We start from the raw sequence: 14,393 nt of genomic DNA on the forward strand, positions 1-14,393 counted from the left end.
AGAAGCAGTGGCGGCGATGGAAGCGGCAGCAGCAGCAGCATCATCAGTAGTAGTAGAAGCAGCAGCAGTAAAAGCATCAGTCAGTAGATCGTCAGCAGCAGGATCATCGTTAGCATCAGCAGAAGTAGCACCATCGCCATCATTACCATCACCAGCATTGCCACCAGCAGCAATAGCAACAGCAGAAATAGCAACAGCATTATCATCAGCAGCGGCATCATTTGCACCATTTGCATCACCATCACCACCACCAGCAATATCAGCAGCAGCACACACATTGGGCGATTTGCCAGAATATTCTGTCAAATCGCTCGATGATGCCGGTTCATGTAATAACCAGCGAAACGTCGTACAACTCAAATTGTAAATGTTGTGGATTTACTCTCCAACACACCGGCGGGCTGAAGTAATAGCTAAATTGGTGTTTTGTTTTACGTGACAAATCTCTTACCAATTGGCTGTGTCGGGTGGTGGAGGGTTACGACACATCAATACTTACGCGATCAAACCCAGAAACATTTATCGATAGATATAAAAGGGAAATTTGTGAATATGTGCGTCTGTTCGAAATGTTTAGCATACTTCCCAACATGCAACAAACTTTAAATTTGGCATGTGGGTAGCTTCCAGACTGTACACAATGCAAAAAGTATTAAAATAGACTTTTGTATTTGGGGGGGGGGGGGCAATAATGGATATAATATTTTGCACGGCAAGTGAGCGGTGACGTCACATCTGTGATTGGAATCGCTCGTCTATAGGGGACACGGGGGATTGGGATCGCTCGTCTATAGGGGACACTGGGGGATTGGAATCGCTCGTTTATAGGGGACACGGGGGATTGGGATCGCTCGTTTATAGGGGACACGGGGGATTGGGATCGCTTTTCTATAGAGGGCACGGGGGATTGGGATTGCTCGTTTATAAGGCACACGGGGGGATTGGGATCGCTCATCTATAGGGGACATGGGGAGATTAGGATCGCTCGTTTATAGGGGAAATGGGGGATTGGGATCGCTTGTTTATAGGGGACACGGTGGATTTAGTATTATAGTTAACTTGGCTCCATCAGTCTGCGTGGTCGATAGTGGCTGTGCGGAGGGGTGGTGGTGGTGGTGGGATCGTCACTCTCGTGGGGCCCGTACCAGCTCAGGATGGTTGGAGAGTCCACACTTCTTACAGGGATCCTCCTCAACCACCTCCACGTGCTCCTGCCCGCTGTCCCGCCCCTCCTTCCCTTCCTCCTCCGCCTCCCCTCCCTCCTCCTCCTCGTCCTCCTCCTCCTCCTCCTCATCCTCCTCTTCGCCATCCACATCCCCGCCCTCCGCCTCGCCGCCGCCCTCCGTCGCCTTGGCCTCGTCGGCGCGCCGCTCGGCGGGCGCCAGCCGGGGCCACCGCGCCCCGCCGTAGACGATGCCGTCCCCCTCGTCGTCGTCGTCGTCGCGCTGCAGGCCGTCCATCAGGAACTCCTCCTCCTCCTGCTCCTGCTCGTCATCCTCGTCCTCGCTCTCCGTGTCCGCGTTGCACCACCGCGACCAACGCTTGCGCTTGCTCCGGCCGCCGGCGCCACGCGGGCGCTTGTTGGCGCCTTGCCGTCGGCCCGGCGTGCGCTGGTGACCGTGGTGGTGACGGCAGTGGCGGTGATGGTAGAGGTAGTGGATATGGTGGTGGTGGTAACAGTGGTGGTAAGGGTGATGATGGTGGTAGTGGCGGTGATGGTGGTGGTAGTGGATATGGTGGTGGTGGTAGTGGATATGGTGGTGGTGGTAAGGGTGATGATGGTGGTAATGGTGGTGATGGTAGTGGATATGGTGGTGGTAACAGTGGTGGTAAGGGTGATGATGGTGGTAGTGGCGGAAGAAGTGGCGGTGGTAGATATGGTGGTGGCGGTTGTAACAGTGGCGGTGGAAGTGGTTTTGACGGTGGTGATGATGGTGGTAATGGCGGTGATGGTGGTGGGTAGTGGCGGTGGTAACGGTAGAGAGCACGTGAGATGAAGGTGATGACAAAGTCAACATCGTTAACATCAGAGGCAATAACTCCGTCGTCATCAAGCGCATACAAAGCAGCAACATCACGACAATCGCTGTGCCTTTTGTGTGACATGGCGGCCTTCATACGTGCTACTCGCTAACAGCACTTGCCCCTACAGTCCGGTAAGGCTACAGGGGGATCTTCGTTTCGTGGTGTATGGGGAGCGGCGGCGCAGTGGTTCGCGTGCTGCGCTACAAGCCTCGTGACCCGAGTTCAATTCCCGCTCACGGCCAGTGACAATTATCTGAACGAGTCCTGGTACCTGGTGCTGTGTGGAAACATCACCACGAGGGAGACAAAGGCGTCCGGGCGTGCTGCTGGCCACCCACCCCCCTCGTGTGCTGTGCCGGTCTCAATGGGTGCTACTCGCTAACAGCACTTGCCTCGTATGGTGTGTGGCGTTTGCTTGTTTTCCCCCTGTTCTGCAGGGTGTGTGAGTGGAGGTAACGGGACAGACCCAGGTGCCATGGGGTAGACTGAATGAGATGACTGGCCGATACACGACGGGCGCCTTCGACTGTGCCAACTCGCCGCGTTCCAGCCGCCCGGCGCTCCGCTCGTTGTTGCCGAGTTCACCACGTACATAGATACGTGATCATCATCACGATCCATGGGCAGATAGCCCTTCGTAGGTGTCCAATGCATATTTTTCCTTTTGTTGTTTCCACTATAGTCTCTGTCTTGTGCCAATATGCTCAAGTAGTGCACATCAGTCGTGTAGTGTATAGTCATGTATATTATAGTGTATAGCGTAGTGTATAGTGCAGTATATCATCATCACGACCCATGGGCAGATAGCCTTTTAATGCATATTTTGCCATTTGTTGTTTCCGCGTTCCTCTCTGTCTTGTGCCAGCCAATATGACTCAAGTAGTGCACATCATAGTAGTGTAGTGTATAGTGTAGTGCATAGTAGTGTATAGTGCAGTATATCACCATCACCACGACCCATGGGTGTCCAATGCACATTTCGTCATTTGTTGTTTCCACTTTCCTCTGTCTTGTGCCAGCCAATATGACTCAAGTAGTGCCACATGCTTCTGGCACCAATCTCTCATGCACCGTAACAACAATATCCAAATGAAAAAAGAAAAAAGTGGCCCGGCGCCGCCACCAGTCCCACTCACCTTGCGCTTGACGGCCTCCTGCCTCGACCCCTGCGACCTCCCCACGTCCCCGGCCACGTCGCTCCGGCCGCGTTTCCCCTTCATCTCTTTCGCCGCCGCCGCCTCCGATGCCGCCGATGTTGCGGCCGCCCCCGCTTCGTCGTAGCTCGGCGGGGGCAGGCGCGAGATCCGCGTCGACCTCCGCAGAGTCCACCTCGGCTCCCCTCCTCCCTCCCCCTCTTCTCCGCCCTCTCCTCCCTCCCGCTGCTCGCTCTCCTGCCCGGCCGACGGCAGCTTGCTCCTCTCCACCACCCTCGCCTTCCCGCGGCCGCCGCGCCTCTTTCCGCCGCCCCTGCCAGGGGCGGCCGCCCGGCCGGCGTCGCAGTCTGGAGGCCTCAAATCGCCGGCGTCCATTTGGCGACCCGCGGACGCCGTGTCCTCCTCCTCGCCGCCGACTCCCGGCGTCGTCTCCGTCGCCGTTTCGAGCCGGCCGGCGTCCGCGGGCGTTGCCGACGATTCTGGTTTAGCCGAATCTCCTGCCGCTTCGGCGGCCTCGGGCTGCGCCGGCTCGTTGGCAGTCCGCTGCTGGGCCTCGGGGTCCTCCGGGGGGAGGCGGACGTCGGGGTCTTTGCCGTCGTTCTTTGAGGAGTGGCCTCCTCTCTCCGCTGATTTCCCGCAGTCCTCCCGCTCCTCCTCCTGGTTCTCCTCCTTGTCCTCCTCTGACCGTTCCTTCACAATCTTCTTCTTCTCGCTCGCGGGTTCCTTCGAGGACTCGTCCTGGCCGTGCACTCGGAAGTTTGTGTCCAGGTGTGACTCCCGACCCGTAACCCCCGGTCCTGCTGGCTCTACTCCTTCTCCATCGGCTATTTTGACCGGGTGCCCCTCGCCCTCCGAAGCCCCTTCGTCCAGTTTGTCGTCTGCGCCAGAAGATTTGTCACCTTGTAGGCCGCGGGCTCCGTCAGCATTGTGCTCACCAATATCAGCGGCAGCATTGCCGTCAGCTGTGCCATCAGCAGCAAGGATCCTGTCAACGCGACCACCATCGCCACCATCGGCTCCACCAACAACTTCACCTCCAGCTCCACCGACACCGAGCTCATCACGACGAGCGGCTGCAACAGCAGCATCACCAGCGCGGTCTCCTTCGTGATCGCAAGACTCGTCGACGTTGAGGGAATCATCTTCGTCGTCGTCCCCGCCGACGTTGGGTGCTGAGCTGACAGAAGAGGTGGCGTCTCCTCTGCCATCTCTCCCGTTAGCCTGGTCTCCAACGACGCCGCCCCCATCTCCACCCTCGGTTTGAGCATCAACGGAATCGGCTGTCTTCTTGGCTCCACCAATAATTACATCGTCTTCTCCACCCTCGACTTCATCAACTGTGGCAACAATTCCCTTTTTTAGTTCTTTAACTTCGTCAACACCTTTCATTTCGTCAACACGACCCTTGACTTTACGAATGCCACCATAATCTCCACCTTTGAGTTGCTCCACACTAGCCACATCTCCCTTCTTGCATTGATTATCACCAGCAACATCTCCCTTCTTGAGTTGATCAACACCAGCAACGTCTCTCTTCTTGAGATTATCAACACCAGCCCCATCTCCCTTCTTGAGATGATCAACACCAGCCACATCTCCCTTCTTGAGTTGATCAACGCCAGTCACAAGTCCCTTCTTGAGATGATCCACACCAGCAACATCTCCCTTCTTGAGATGATCAACACCAACATCTCCCTTCTTCAGTTGATCAACACCAGCCACATCTCCCTTCTTGAGATGATCAACACCAACGTCTCCCTTCTTGAGTTGATCACCACCAGACACATCTCCCTTCTTGAGATGATCAACACCAACATCTCCCTTCTTCAGTTGATCAACATCGGCCACATCTCCCTTCTTGAGATGATCAACACCAACGTCTCCCTTCTTGAGTTGATCACCACCAGACACATCTCCCTTCTTGAGATGATCAACACCAACATCTCCCTTCTTCAGTTGATCAACATCAGCCACATCTCCCTTCTTGAGATGATCAACACCAATGTCTCCCTTCTTGAGTTGATCAACACCAGCCGCGTCTCCCTTCTTGAGTTGACCAACACCCGCCACATCTCCCTTCTTGAGTTGATCAACACCCGCCACATCTCCCTTCTTGAGTTGATCAACACCAACATCTCCCTTCTTGAGATTATCAACACCAGCCCCATCTCCCTTCTTGAGATGATCAACACCAGCCACATCTCCCTTCTTGAGATGATCAACACCAGTCACATCTCCCTTCTTGAGTTGATCAACGCCAACATCTCCCTTCTCGAGATTATCAACACCAGCCCCATCTCCCTTCTTGAGTTGATCAACGCCAGCAACATCTCCCTTCTTGAGATGATCCACACCAGCAACATCTCCCTTCTTGAGATGATCCACACCAGCAACATCTCCCTTCTTGAGATGATCAACACCAACATCTCCCTTCTTCAGTTGATCAACATCAGCCACATCTCCCTTCTTGAGATGATCAACACCAACATCTCCCTTCTTCAGTTGATCAACACCAGCCACATCTCCCTTCTTGAGATGATCAACACCAACGTCTCCCTTCTTGAGTTGATCAACACCAGCCGCGTCTCTCTTCTTGAGTTGATCAACACCCGCCACATCTCCCTTCTTGAGATGATCAACACCAGTCGAGTCTCCCTTCTGGAATTGATCAACACCAACATCTCCCTTCTTGAGTTGATCAACACCAACATCTCCCTTCTTGAGTTGATCAACACCAGCCGCATCTCTCTTCTTGAGATGATCAACACCAACATCTCCCTTCTTGAGTTGATCAACACCAACATCTCCCTTCTTGAGTTGATCAACACCAGCCACATCTCCCTTCTTGAGCTGATCAACACCAACATCTCCCTTCTTGAAATGACCACCAACATCTCCCTTCTTGAGATGATCAACACCAGCCGCGTCTCCCTTCTTGAGATGATCAACACCAGCAACATCTCCCTTCTTGAGTTGATCAACGCTAGCCACATCTCCCTTCTTGAGTTGATCAACACCAGCCACATCTCCCTTCTTGAGTTGATCAACACCAACGTCTCCCTTCTTGAGTTGATCAACACCAGCCACATCTCCCTTCTTGAGTTGATCAACACCAGCCACATCTCCCTTCTTGAGTTGATCAACACCAGCCACATCTCCCTTCTTGAGTTGATCAACACCAACATCTCCCTTCTTGAGTTGATCAACATGAGCCACACTTCCCTTCTTGAGATGATCAACATGAGCAACACATCCCTTGAGTTGATCAACACCCGCCACATCTCCCTTCTTGAGTTGATCACCACCAGTCACATCTCCCTTCTTGAGATGATCAACACCAACATCTCCCTTCTTGAGTTGATCAACACCGGCCACATCTCCCTTCTTGAGTTGATCAACAACAGCCACATCTCCCTTCTTGAGATGATCACCACCAGTCACATCTCCCTTTTTTAGTTGATCAACACCAACATCTCCCTTCTTGAGTTGATCAACACCAACGTCTCCCTTCTTGAGTTGATCAACACCAACATCTCCCTTCTTGAGATGATCACCACCAGTCACATCTCCCTTCTCGAGTTGATCATCACCAGCCGCGTCTTCCTTCTTGAGATTATCAACACCAGCCCCATCTCCCTTCTTTAGTTGATCAACACCAGCCACATCTCTCTTCTTGAGTTGATCAACACCAACATCTCCCTTCTTGAGATGACCAACACCAGCCCCATCTCCCTTCTTGAGTTGATCAACATCAGCCACATCTCCCTTCTTGAGTTGATCAACACCAACATCTCCCTTCTTGAGATGATCAACACCAGCCACATCTCCCTTTTTGAGTTGATCAACATTAGCCGTGTCTCTCTTCTTGAGATGATCAACACCAACGTCTCCCTTCTTGAGCTGATCAACACCAGACACCTCTTTCTTCTTGAGATGATCAACACCAACGTCTCCCTTTCTGAGCTGATCAACACCAGACACCTCTTTCTTCTTGAGATGATCAACATCAACATCTCCCTTCTTGAGCTGATCAACACCAACATCTCTCTTCTTGAGATGATCAACACCAGCCACACCTCCCTTCTTGAGATGATCAACACCAACGTCTCCCTTCTTGAGATGATCAACACCAGCCACATCTCCCTTCTTGAGATGATCAACATGAGCCACATCTCCCTTCTTGAGTTGATCAACACCAGCTACATCTCTCTTTTTGAGTTGATCAACACCAGACACATCTCCCTTTTTCAGGTGATCAACATCAGCCGTGTCTCTCTTCTTGAGATGATCAACACCAACGTCTCCCTTCTTCAGTTGATCAACACCAGCCACATCTCCCTTCTTGAGTTGATCAACACCAACGTCTCCCTTCTTGAGATGATCAACACCAACATCTCCTTTCTTGAGTTGATCAACACCAGCCACATCTCCCTTCTTGAGTTGATCAACACCAACGTCTCCTTTCTTGAGATGATCAACACCAGACACATCTCCCTTCTTGAGTTGATCAACACCAACATCTCCCTTCTTGAGATGATCAACACCAACATCTCCCTTCTTCAGTTGTTCGACACCAGCAACATCTCTCTTCTTGAGATGATCAACACCAACGTCTCCCTTATTGAGATAATCAACACCAGCCACATCTCCCTTCTTGAGCTGATCAACACCAACATCTCTCTTCTTGAGATGATCAACACCAGCCACATCTCCCTTCTTGAGATGATCAACACCAACGTCTCCCTTCTTGAGATGATCAACACCAGCCACATCTCCCTTCTTGAGTTGATCAACACCAGCCACGTCTCCTTTCTTGAGTTGATCAACGCCAGTCACATCTCCCTTCTTGAGATGATCAACACCAACGTCTCCCTTCTTGAGATGATCAACACCAGCCACATCTCCCTTCTTGAGTTGATCAACACCAACGTCTCCCTTCTTGAGTTGATCAACATTAGCCGTGTCTCTCTTCTTGAGTTGATCAACACCAACATCTCCCTTCTTGAGTTGACCAACACCAGCCACGTCTCCCTTCTTGAGTTGATCAACACCAACGTCTCCCTTCTTGAGTTGATCAACACCAGCCACATCTCCCTTCTTGAGATGATCAACACCGGCCACATCTCCCTTCTTGAGTTGATCAACACCAACATCTCCCTTCTTCAGTTGATCAACACCAGCAACATCTCTCTTCTTGAGATGATCAATACCAACGTCTCCCTTCTTGAGATGATCAACACCAACATCTCTCTTCTTGAGATGATCAACACCAGCCACATCTCCCTTCTTGAGATGATCAACACCAACATCTCCCTTCTTGAGTTGATCAACACCAGCCACGTCTCCCTTCTTGAGTTGATCAATGCCAGTCACATCTCCCTTCTTGAGATGATCAACACCAGCGACATATCCACCCTTGACTCGATTAACACCAGTAACTTCTCCACCCTTGCCTTCATCATCTCCACTCATGATTTCATCATCTCCACGCTTGACTTCATCAACACCAGCAACATCTCCCCTCTTGAGTTCATGAGCTCCGCCAACATCTCCACCCTTGACTTCATGCGCACCGGCAACATCTCCACCCTCCAGTTTATCAGCACCACCATCTCCACTCTTGACTTCACCATCTCCACCCTCGACTACATCAACATCACCAACATCTCCACCACTGCTTTGATCGGCATCATTTCCATTATCAGTCTGACCATCGTCAGCAGCAGCACCATCTCTATCTCCAGCCCGTTCACCACCACCATCACCACCTCCTTTTCCTCCTCTATCTGGATCAACGCCAAGGGCTTCCTCGGCTTCATTCCCATATTTCTCAGCGCCAGCAGAAACAACGCCGCCGCCAATCCCACTCCTCCCCTGACCACCGGACGCCTTCCAACCATCGTCAGCCCCGGCTCCAGCTACGGCTCGACGATCGCCTCCGTCGTCGGCAGCGGTAGAGGTTCCACGGGCAACACCACCACCACTGATGCCGCCACCATCACCATCAGCAGCGTGTCCACCTCCAGCAACGGGATGGACACGTTGAGCAACGGGGGGGGTTTGGGCTCCAGCCAGAGGTCGCCCAGTCCCAACCGCGTCACCGCCCGTGCGGCCCGACGCTTTACCTCGAGCTCCGACCTGGTCGCCGGTGGGTTCATCGCAGTCTCCGGCACGATCGTCTGCTCCACCCCTCGCCCGACGGCCACCGGTACTGGCGACGCTGTCGGTTTGGTCAATAGTTGCACTGCTCGCGCCCGCAGCTGCTGGATCGCCGATGGCGACATCTCCACCGCCGACTGGATGAGCATCATCAACTCCGGCAGAATTATCAACACTGCCGTGCCCGTCTCGTCCACCGTCGGCGCCACTCATGCCAACCGCCCTGCGGTCTGCAGAGTTCACTTCCGTGCGCTCCCCACCATCTTCCGCTGCGCCCCCGATGCCGTCATCCCAAACCGGTTCACGGCACGTTAACGGACCAGCCTCGCCACCTGGACTGGACCCGGCGCCTGAATGTGGACCAGGACCAGAAGCCGAATCTGGACCAGACCCAGGTCTTACGTCTGGACCAGACTTAGGACCCAAATCCAGGCCAGACTCGGGACGTGAATCCGGACCGGACCCTGGTCTTACATCTGGGCCAGACCCAGGACCTAAATCCGGACAGTGACGAGCCCCAACCACATGATCGGTGTCGCCAGCAGCAGCAGCAGCTGCCGTTGATCCTCTCGCCGGTTCGCCCTCCGTGTTGCCGCGGTCGCTCGCGTGCTCCTCCAGTCGTGCCGCGCCAGACGTCGCTTCCGCTGGCTTCACGGAACCCTTGCGGGCTGCGTTGGCGGCGCTCGGCCGAGTTTCCTCTTTTGGTGTTTTCGTTGTCGTTTGCGGCATCGGCCGGTGCTTCTTAGCTTTCGGCTCCTGCCGCTCCTCTTCTACGGCTCCGACAGCGCCCGCGACGACGCCCGCGGCACCCGCGTCCGGTTCTCCACCGCCGTCTCGAGCCGCCAGCGAGGAGGTGCCCGTCCCTCTCTCCCGCTCCCTTCTTGGCGCCTCTCCCCTTTCCTTATTGCCCTGGTGCCCCTCGCCCCTCGGTTTCTCCGCCCTCGTCGATACCGCCGCGCCATTCGCCTGCGCTCTGCTCGCCTCCTTGCTCGTGGCGATGGCGGCAACAGCGGAAGCGGCGGTGCCGCCACAGTCCACCACCTCCTGCCGTGACGACGTGAGAACGGCCGTGTCCTCCGAGGTTCCAGAGGGATGCTCGCCCGCATCAGCGCCGCCCCCTGCCTCCGTTGGAGGAGGGGCGGCCTCCCTCATGTACACATTGGCTACGATGACGCCCTGGCGCTGCTGCTGATGCTGCTGCTGGTGAGAGTGGTGGTGACGCTGGTGAGAGTGACGGTGGTGGTGGTGATGGTGGTGAGGGAGGAGTGGATACGGGGCCCCAGCTCTGGCGGCCACCGCCTGCGTCTCATCGGCGCAGCGGGCCAGGTCCGCGTCCCGCGACTTCACACGGTCCGCCTCCATCGCAGTATCTTGCTTGCGCTCGTCCGAGACGGCATCGGCCAACCCCCTAGCGTATCCCTCATCGTCGTCATCGCCGTCGTCGCCGCCATCGACGTCGTCATCGTCGTCATCATCAACGCCGTGGCGCGAGGAGATCGGCTCGGTGTGCAGATTACCGAGCGGGGCTGCCTCAGTCGCTGCGTCATTATTACCGGCTTCTCCTCGTCCGCTCCGTCCACCACTGCGATCGCCCTCCTCCTCCCGCTCACCGCCGCTTTTAGGAGTGGGCAACAGGCCAATCCTCTCGCCGCCCTTCCTGTCCGCGCCGATCCACTCCACCCGGCCGCCTCCACGAGGCTCCGACTCTCTCGGCGCCGTTGCGTCGCCGCGCTCCGCATTCTCACAATGCCGAGCCGCCGTTTCCCCACAATCCTTTGCAGGAGACTCCTCCGCGCCGGTTTCCTCCTTAACAACCGCGCCTGCGTCTGACGGCGCCTCCCGCTTAAAGCCCAGCCTCGGCCCGGCCTCGCGGACCGGCGAACTTAACGTGACTTCCGGCTTCACGGTGGCGTCCCCCTCACTCTCAGCTTTACACGTCGGGCGTTCTGAGTTCGACTCCCATTTCTGGTGGCGGTGGTGGTGGCGGTGGGTGCCGGGACGATCCTGGCACTTGGCCCCGGCCTCCCAGGGCCGGGCCGGACCCGCCGTTGTCTCCGCCTCCGCCGCCGACGCCACCGCCGAGTACCGTTGAGACATCTTCAGCTCGCGTTTCTTCATTGGCAACTTCGCCTGCTTCTCCTCGCGCTGCTGCCGCTCGCTTTTGACGCCGACGCCGCTGTCGTCGTTCTCCGGCCTCGTCGCGCCAGTGACGTCGGCGTGGAATTTCTCGTCGTGTTCGTCACTTTCGGCGACGGCAGCTTCGAGTTTGACGGCGACCGGAGCGGCCTTGCTCGCCTCCACGAGGTCGGGGAGATGCGCTCGGTCGTCACCTGAAACGTTTCATCGTTAGCAAAGGGAGGAGAGAATTAATAGTTTCTGTCGTTGCTGCCGCTGTTTAAACTCAATCCAACTGTGCTATGGGGCATCCCGATGTGAGCGTTGTATCACCCTGTAAGATGTTAATACACCAAATAGACGAGACCTTTTGCAAGGAATCAAGTATGCATTAACCACACACAGTACTTGTAGTGAACATGGAAATAAACTATCTTTTTTAAACTTGATTTGGAGCTTTCGTGACTGCATGAATTACTTTTTGGTTCTTTCGGTAAAGTCACGAAGAAAATAAATAAATTAAATAATAGAATATGACGTTTCGATTGCAACACAAGCAATCATCAGCAGGTACGAACGAATGAAAAAAACAAACCTAGTAAACCAAGCCATAAGCCCCGCGGTGAGCAAGTGCAATTCCTTTTTCACATCTGTCAACTATAAATTTGTTTAATTAGCTATTTAGTGCGTTTTTTGTGCGCTTTACTTTTATTTATTTCTGACAGGCGCACGACCATACCAACTCACGCGCCTTTAGTGGGGGGGACGGCCCATGCCAAGTCGTACGCCTTCGGTGGGAGTGAGGGGGACATTTTCTTTCACGTTAAAAATGCTATAAATATACACTAAACGCTGACGTTAATTCTTCACTGTGTGATGTCCCCTACACCCCGATGCGTGCAGTTATTACTACGAAACAGTCGCTAGATGCTACCACTATAGGCCGTAGATATTACTGCAGAGCGGCAGGGGAGATCGTGGCTGGGGGGGGGGGGGGTAGCAGCCCAGCCCCAGCCTGCCAAGGTGCCACCTCGGCCGGCTGGACAATCTAGGCGAGGCCGGAGACTCTGCACGGGACTAGGCCTCACCACGTCACTCTGTCAGGTGAGTACTTTGTGTCGATAAATGCTGCTATAGTCAGCATGTACTACTGTAGTGATAGCAGGTACCACCACAGTCGGTATGCACTGCTGTAATCATAGCAGATACCATCACAGTATGCACTGCTGTTAGATTTGTAAGAGTAGGTTTTGAAATATGTTTTTTAACTGGGCAACGCCGGGTACTTCCCGCTAGTGAAAAGGTATCTCATGATATAGTTGCTCATCCCGAGCTATAAATGCTCTGATACGTGCATTGTCTTTGTACTGGTCGCCTTTTGGCGCTCTCTAATGTGACACTGGTGATGAGACTAGGCCATAAAGAAGGCTGTCTCCGATGTAGACCAATCAGTTTTAAAGTCAATGAATATATTATCAGAGCTTACGTGTTAAAATGTTTGTTTGCATGTTCACCACAAGTACGCGTGATTAATGCAGACTTGATTCCTTTCAAAAGGTATCTATTTGGTGTGTGAACATTTTAACACCTCCTGTTATATTGCCAATAAGGGTAAAACCTATTCTTATTTTTCGGATCACCCTGTGTTATACGACAGCTGTAGCAAAAATTACATTCCCGCCACCCTGGGTAAACAAGCATAATAATTATAATAATCTTTAAAAATGTCATCGCTACCAAATATTAACTGTTGTTGCTGCTCCCCCGTTATGTCATGAACTGAGGTTTTAATAAATAGTTATCCCCATTTTATGGACCAGTGACACGAAATCTCACAGGACCTGCACGAAACTCCTCTGTGTTAGAAAATGGAACCCACGGAAGTGGATATCACAGATCTACCACTGAGATTCCTTTTTCTTCGAGTGACACTCTGGTCCAGACAGAATGGCCCATAGAAACGGATATCAAAGAGTTACCTCTGAGATCCACTTCTTCTACAAGTTGCACTGGTCCAGACAGAATGGCCCACAGAAGCGGATATCACAGATCTACCTCTGAGATCCACTTCTTCTTCGAGTGACACTCTGGTCCAAACAAAATGGCCCACATAAGTGGATATCACAGATCTACATCTGAGATCCCTTCTTCTGCAAGTGACACTCTGGTCCACACATTGTCACTGGTCCACACACACAGTAGAGGGCGGCACAATCCCACTCGCTCTGCCACGTGAGAGTAATGTTTGTTGCATGACAGTCAAACCGCATTTTATTTGTTATTCTCAGAGATGGATTTTAGCCAAATTGGGTGCAGAACCAAATGTAAATGTCAAGTTTGTTTCGTGTAGTCTTTGGCGAGAGGGCTGATGTAATTAACTGGCTACACCTGTGAAGCCGTTTAATTACAACTCTGTAAATCAATGGGTCTCCCTGCGAGTCTGTGGATCTCTATTAAGCCTTTCCAATTCGGATGATGTACGTCGTCGGAACAGAGCTGGAAGAAAAACTAAAATAAAATAACTTAATCGGTACCAAGGCTCCTACAAGGCCATGCGGCAGGGCGTGTGGCACAGTTTGGCTCTGGCTATCGTAGAGTGAAAAATATTTAATAATAATAAAGAAATGATCAATGAAAATAACTCAATTAAATCACGACGTTTCGGAGGCAACACAAGTCTCCGTCTTCAGGTGGGACCGTCACAGCTAAATTTACTGTATCAAGTGAAAAGAAAACCATGTTGCCTCCGAAACGTCGCGATTTAATTGAGTTATTTTCATTTATTATTATTTTATTTTATTGTTACATTTTTTTACCTACGTGACTTTACCGGAAAAACCTAAGAGTATGAATCCTTGCAGTCGCGAAAGCTTCAAATCTAGAATTATCGTAGAGTGGCGGCGATCTTGTCGCTATGGTTATCTGCGGTAACAATGTCTT

The 14,393-nt window shown here is 52.9% G+C and overlaps 1 protein-coding gene across 1 annotated transcript in view; it reads right to left on the reverse strand.

The window, feature by feature from the left end:
• Positions 1-14,393, reverse strand: part of LOC144950151 (uncharacterized) — a 50,303-nt gene that overhangs the window by 19,333 nt on the left and 16,577 nt on the right. Inside the window, exons 6-7 of the mRNA XM_078880213.1 lie at positions 3,162-11,668; positions 1,146-1,610 (exon numbers count right to left, since the gene is read on the reverse strand). Coding sequence (XP_078736339.1) covers positions 1,146-1,610; positions 3,162-11,668 — 8,972 coding nt within the window. The remainder of the gene's footprint in view (positions 1-1,145; positions 1,611-3,161; positions 11,669-14,393) is intronic.

Source organism: Lampetra fluviatilis, chromosome 56 (assembly GCF_964198595.1).
Source record: "Lampetra fluviatilis chromosome 56, kcLamFluv1.1, whole genome shotgun sequence".
NCBI classification, from domain to species: domain Eukaryota; kingdom Metazoa; phylum Chordata; class Hyperoartia; order Petromyzontiformes; family Petromyzontidae; genus Lampetra; species Lampetra fluviatilis.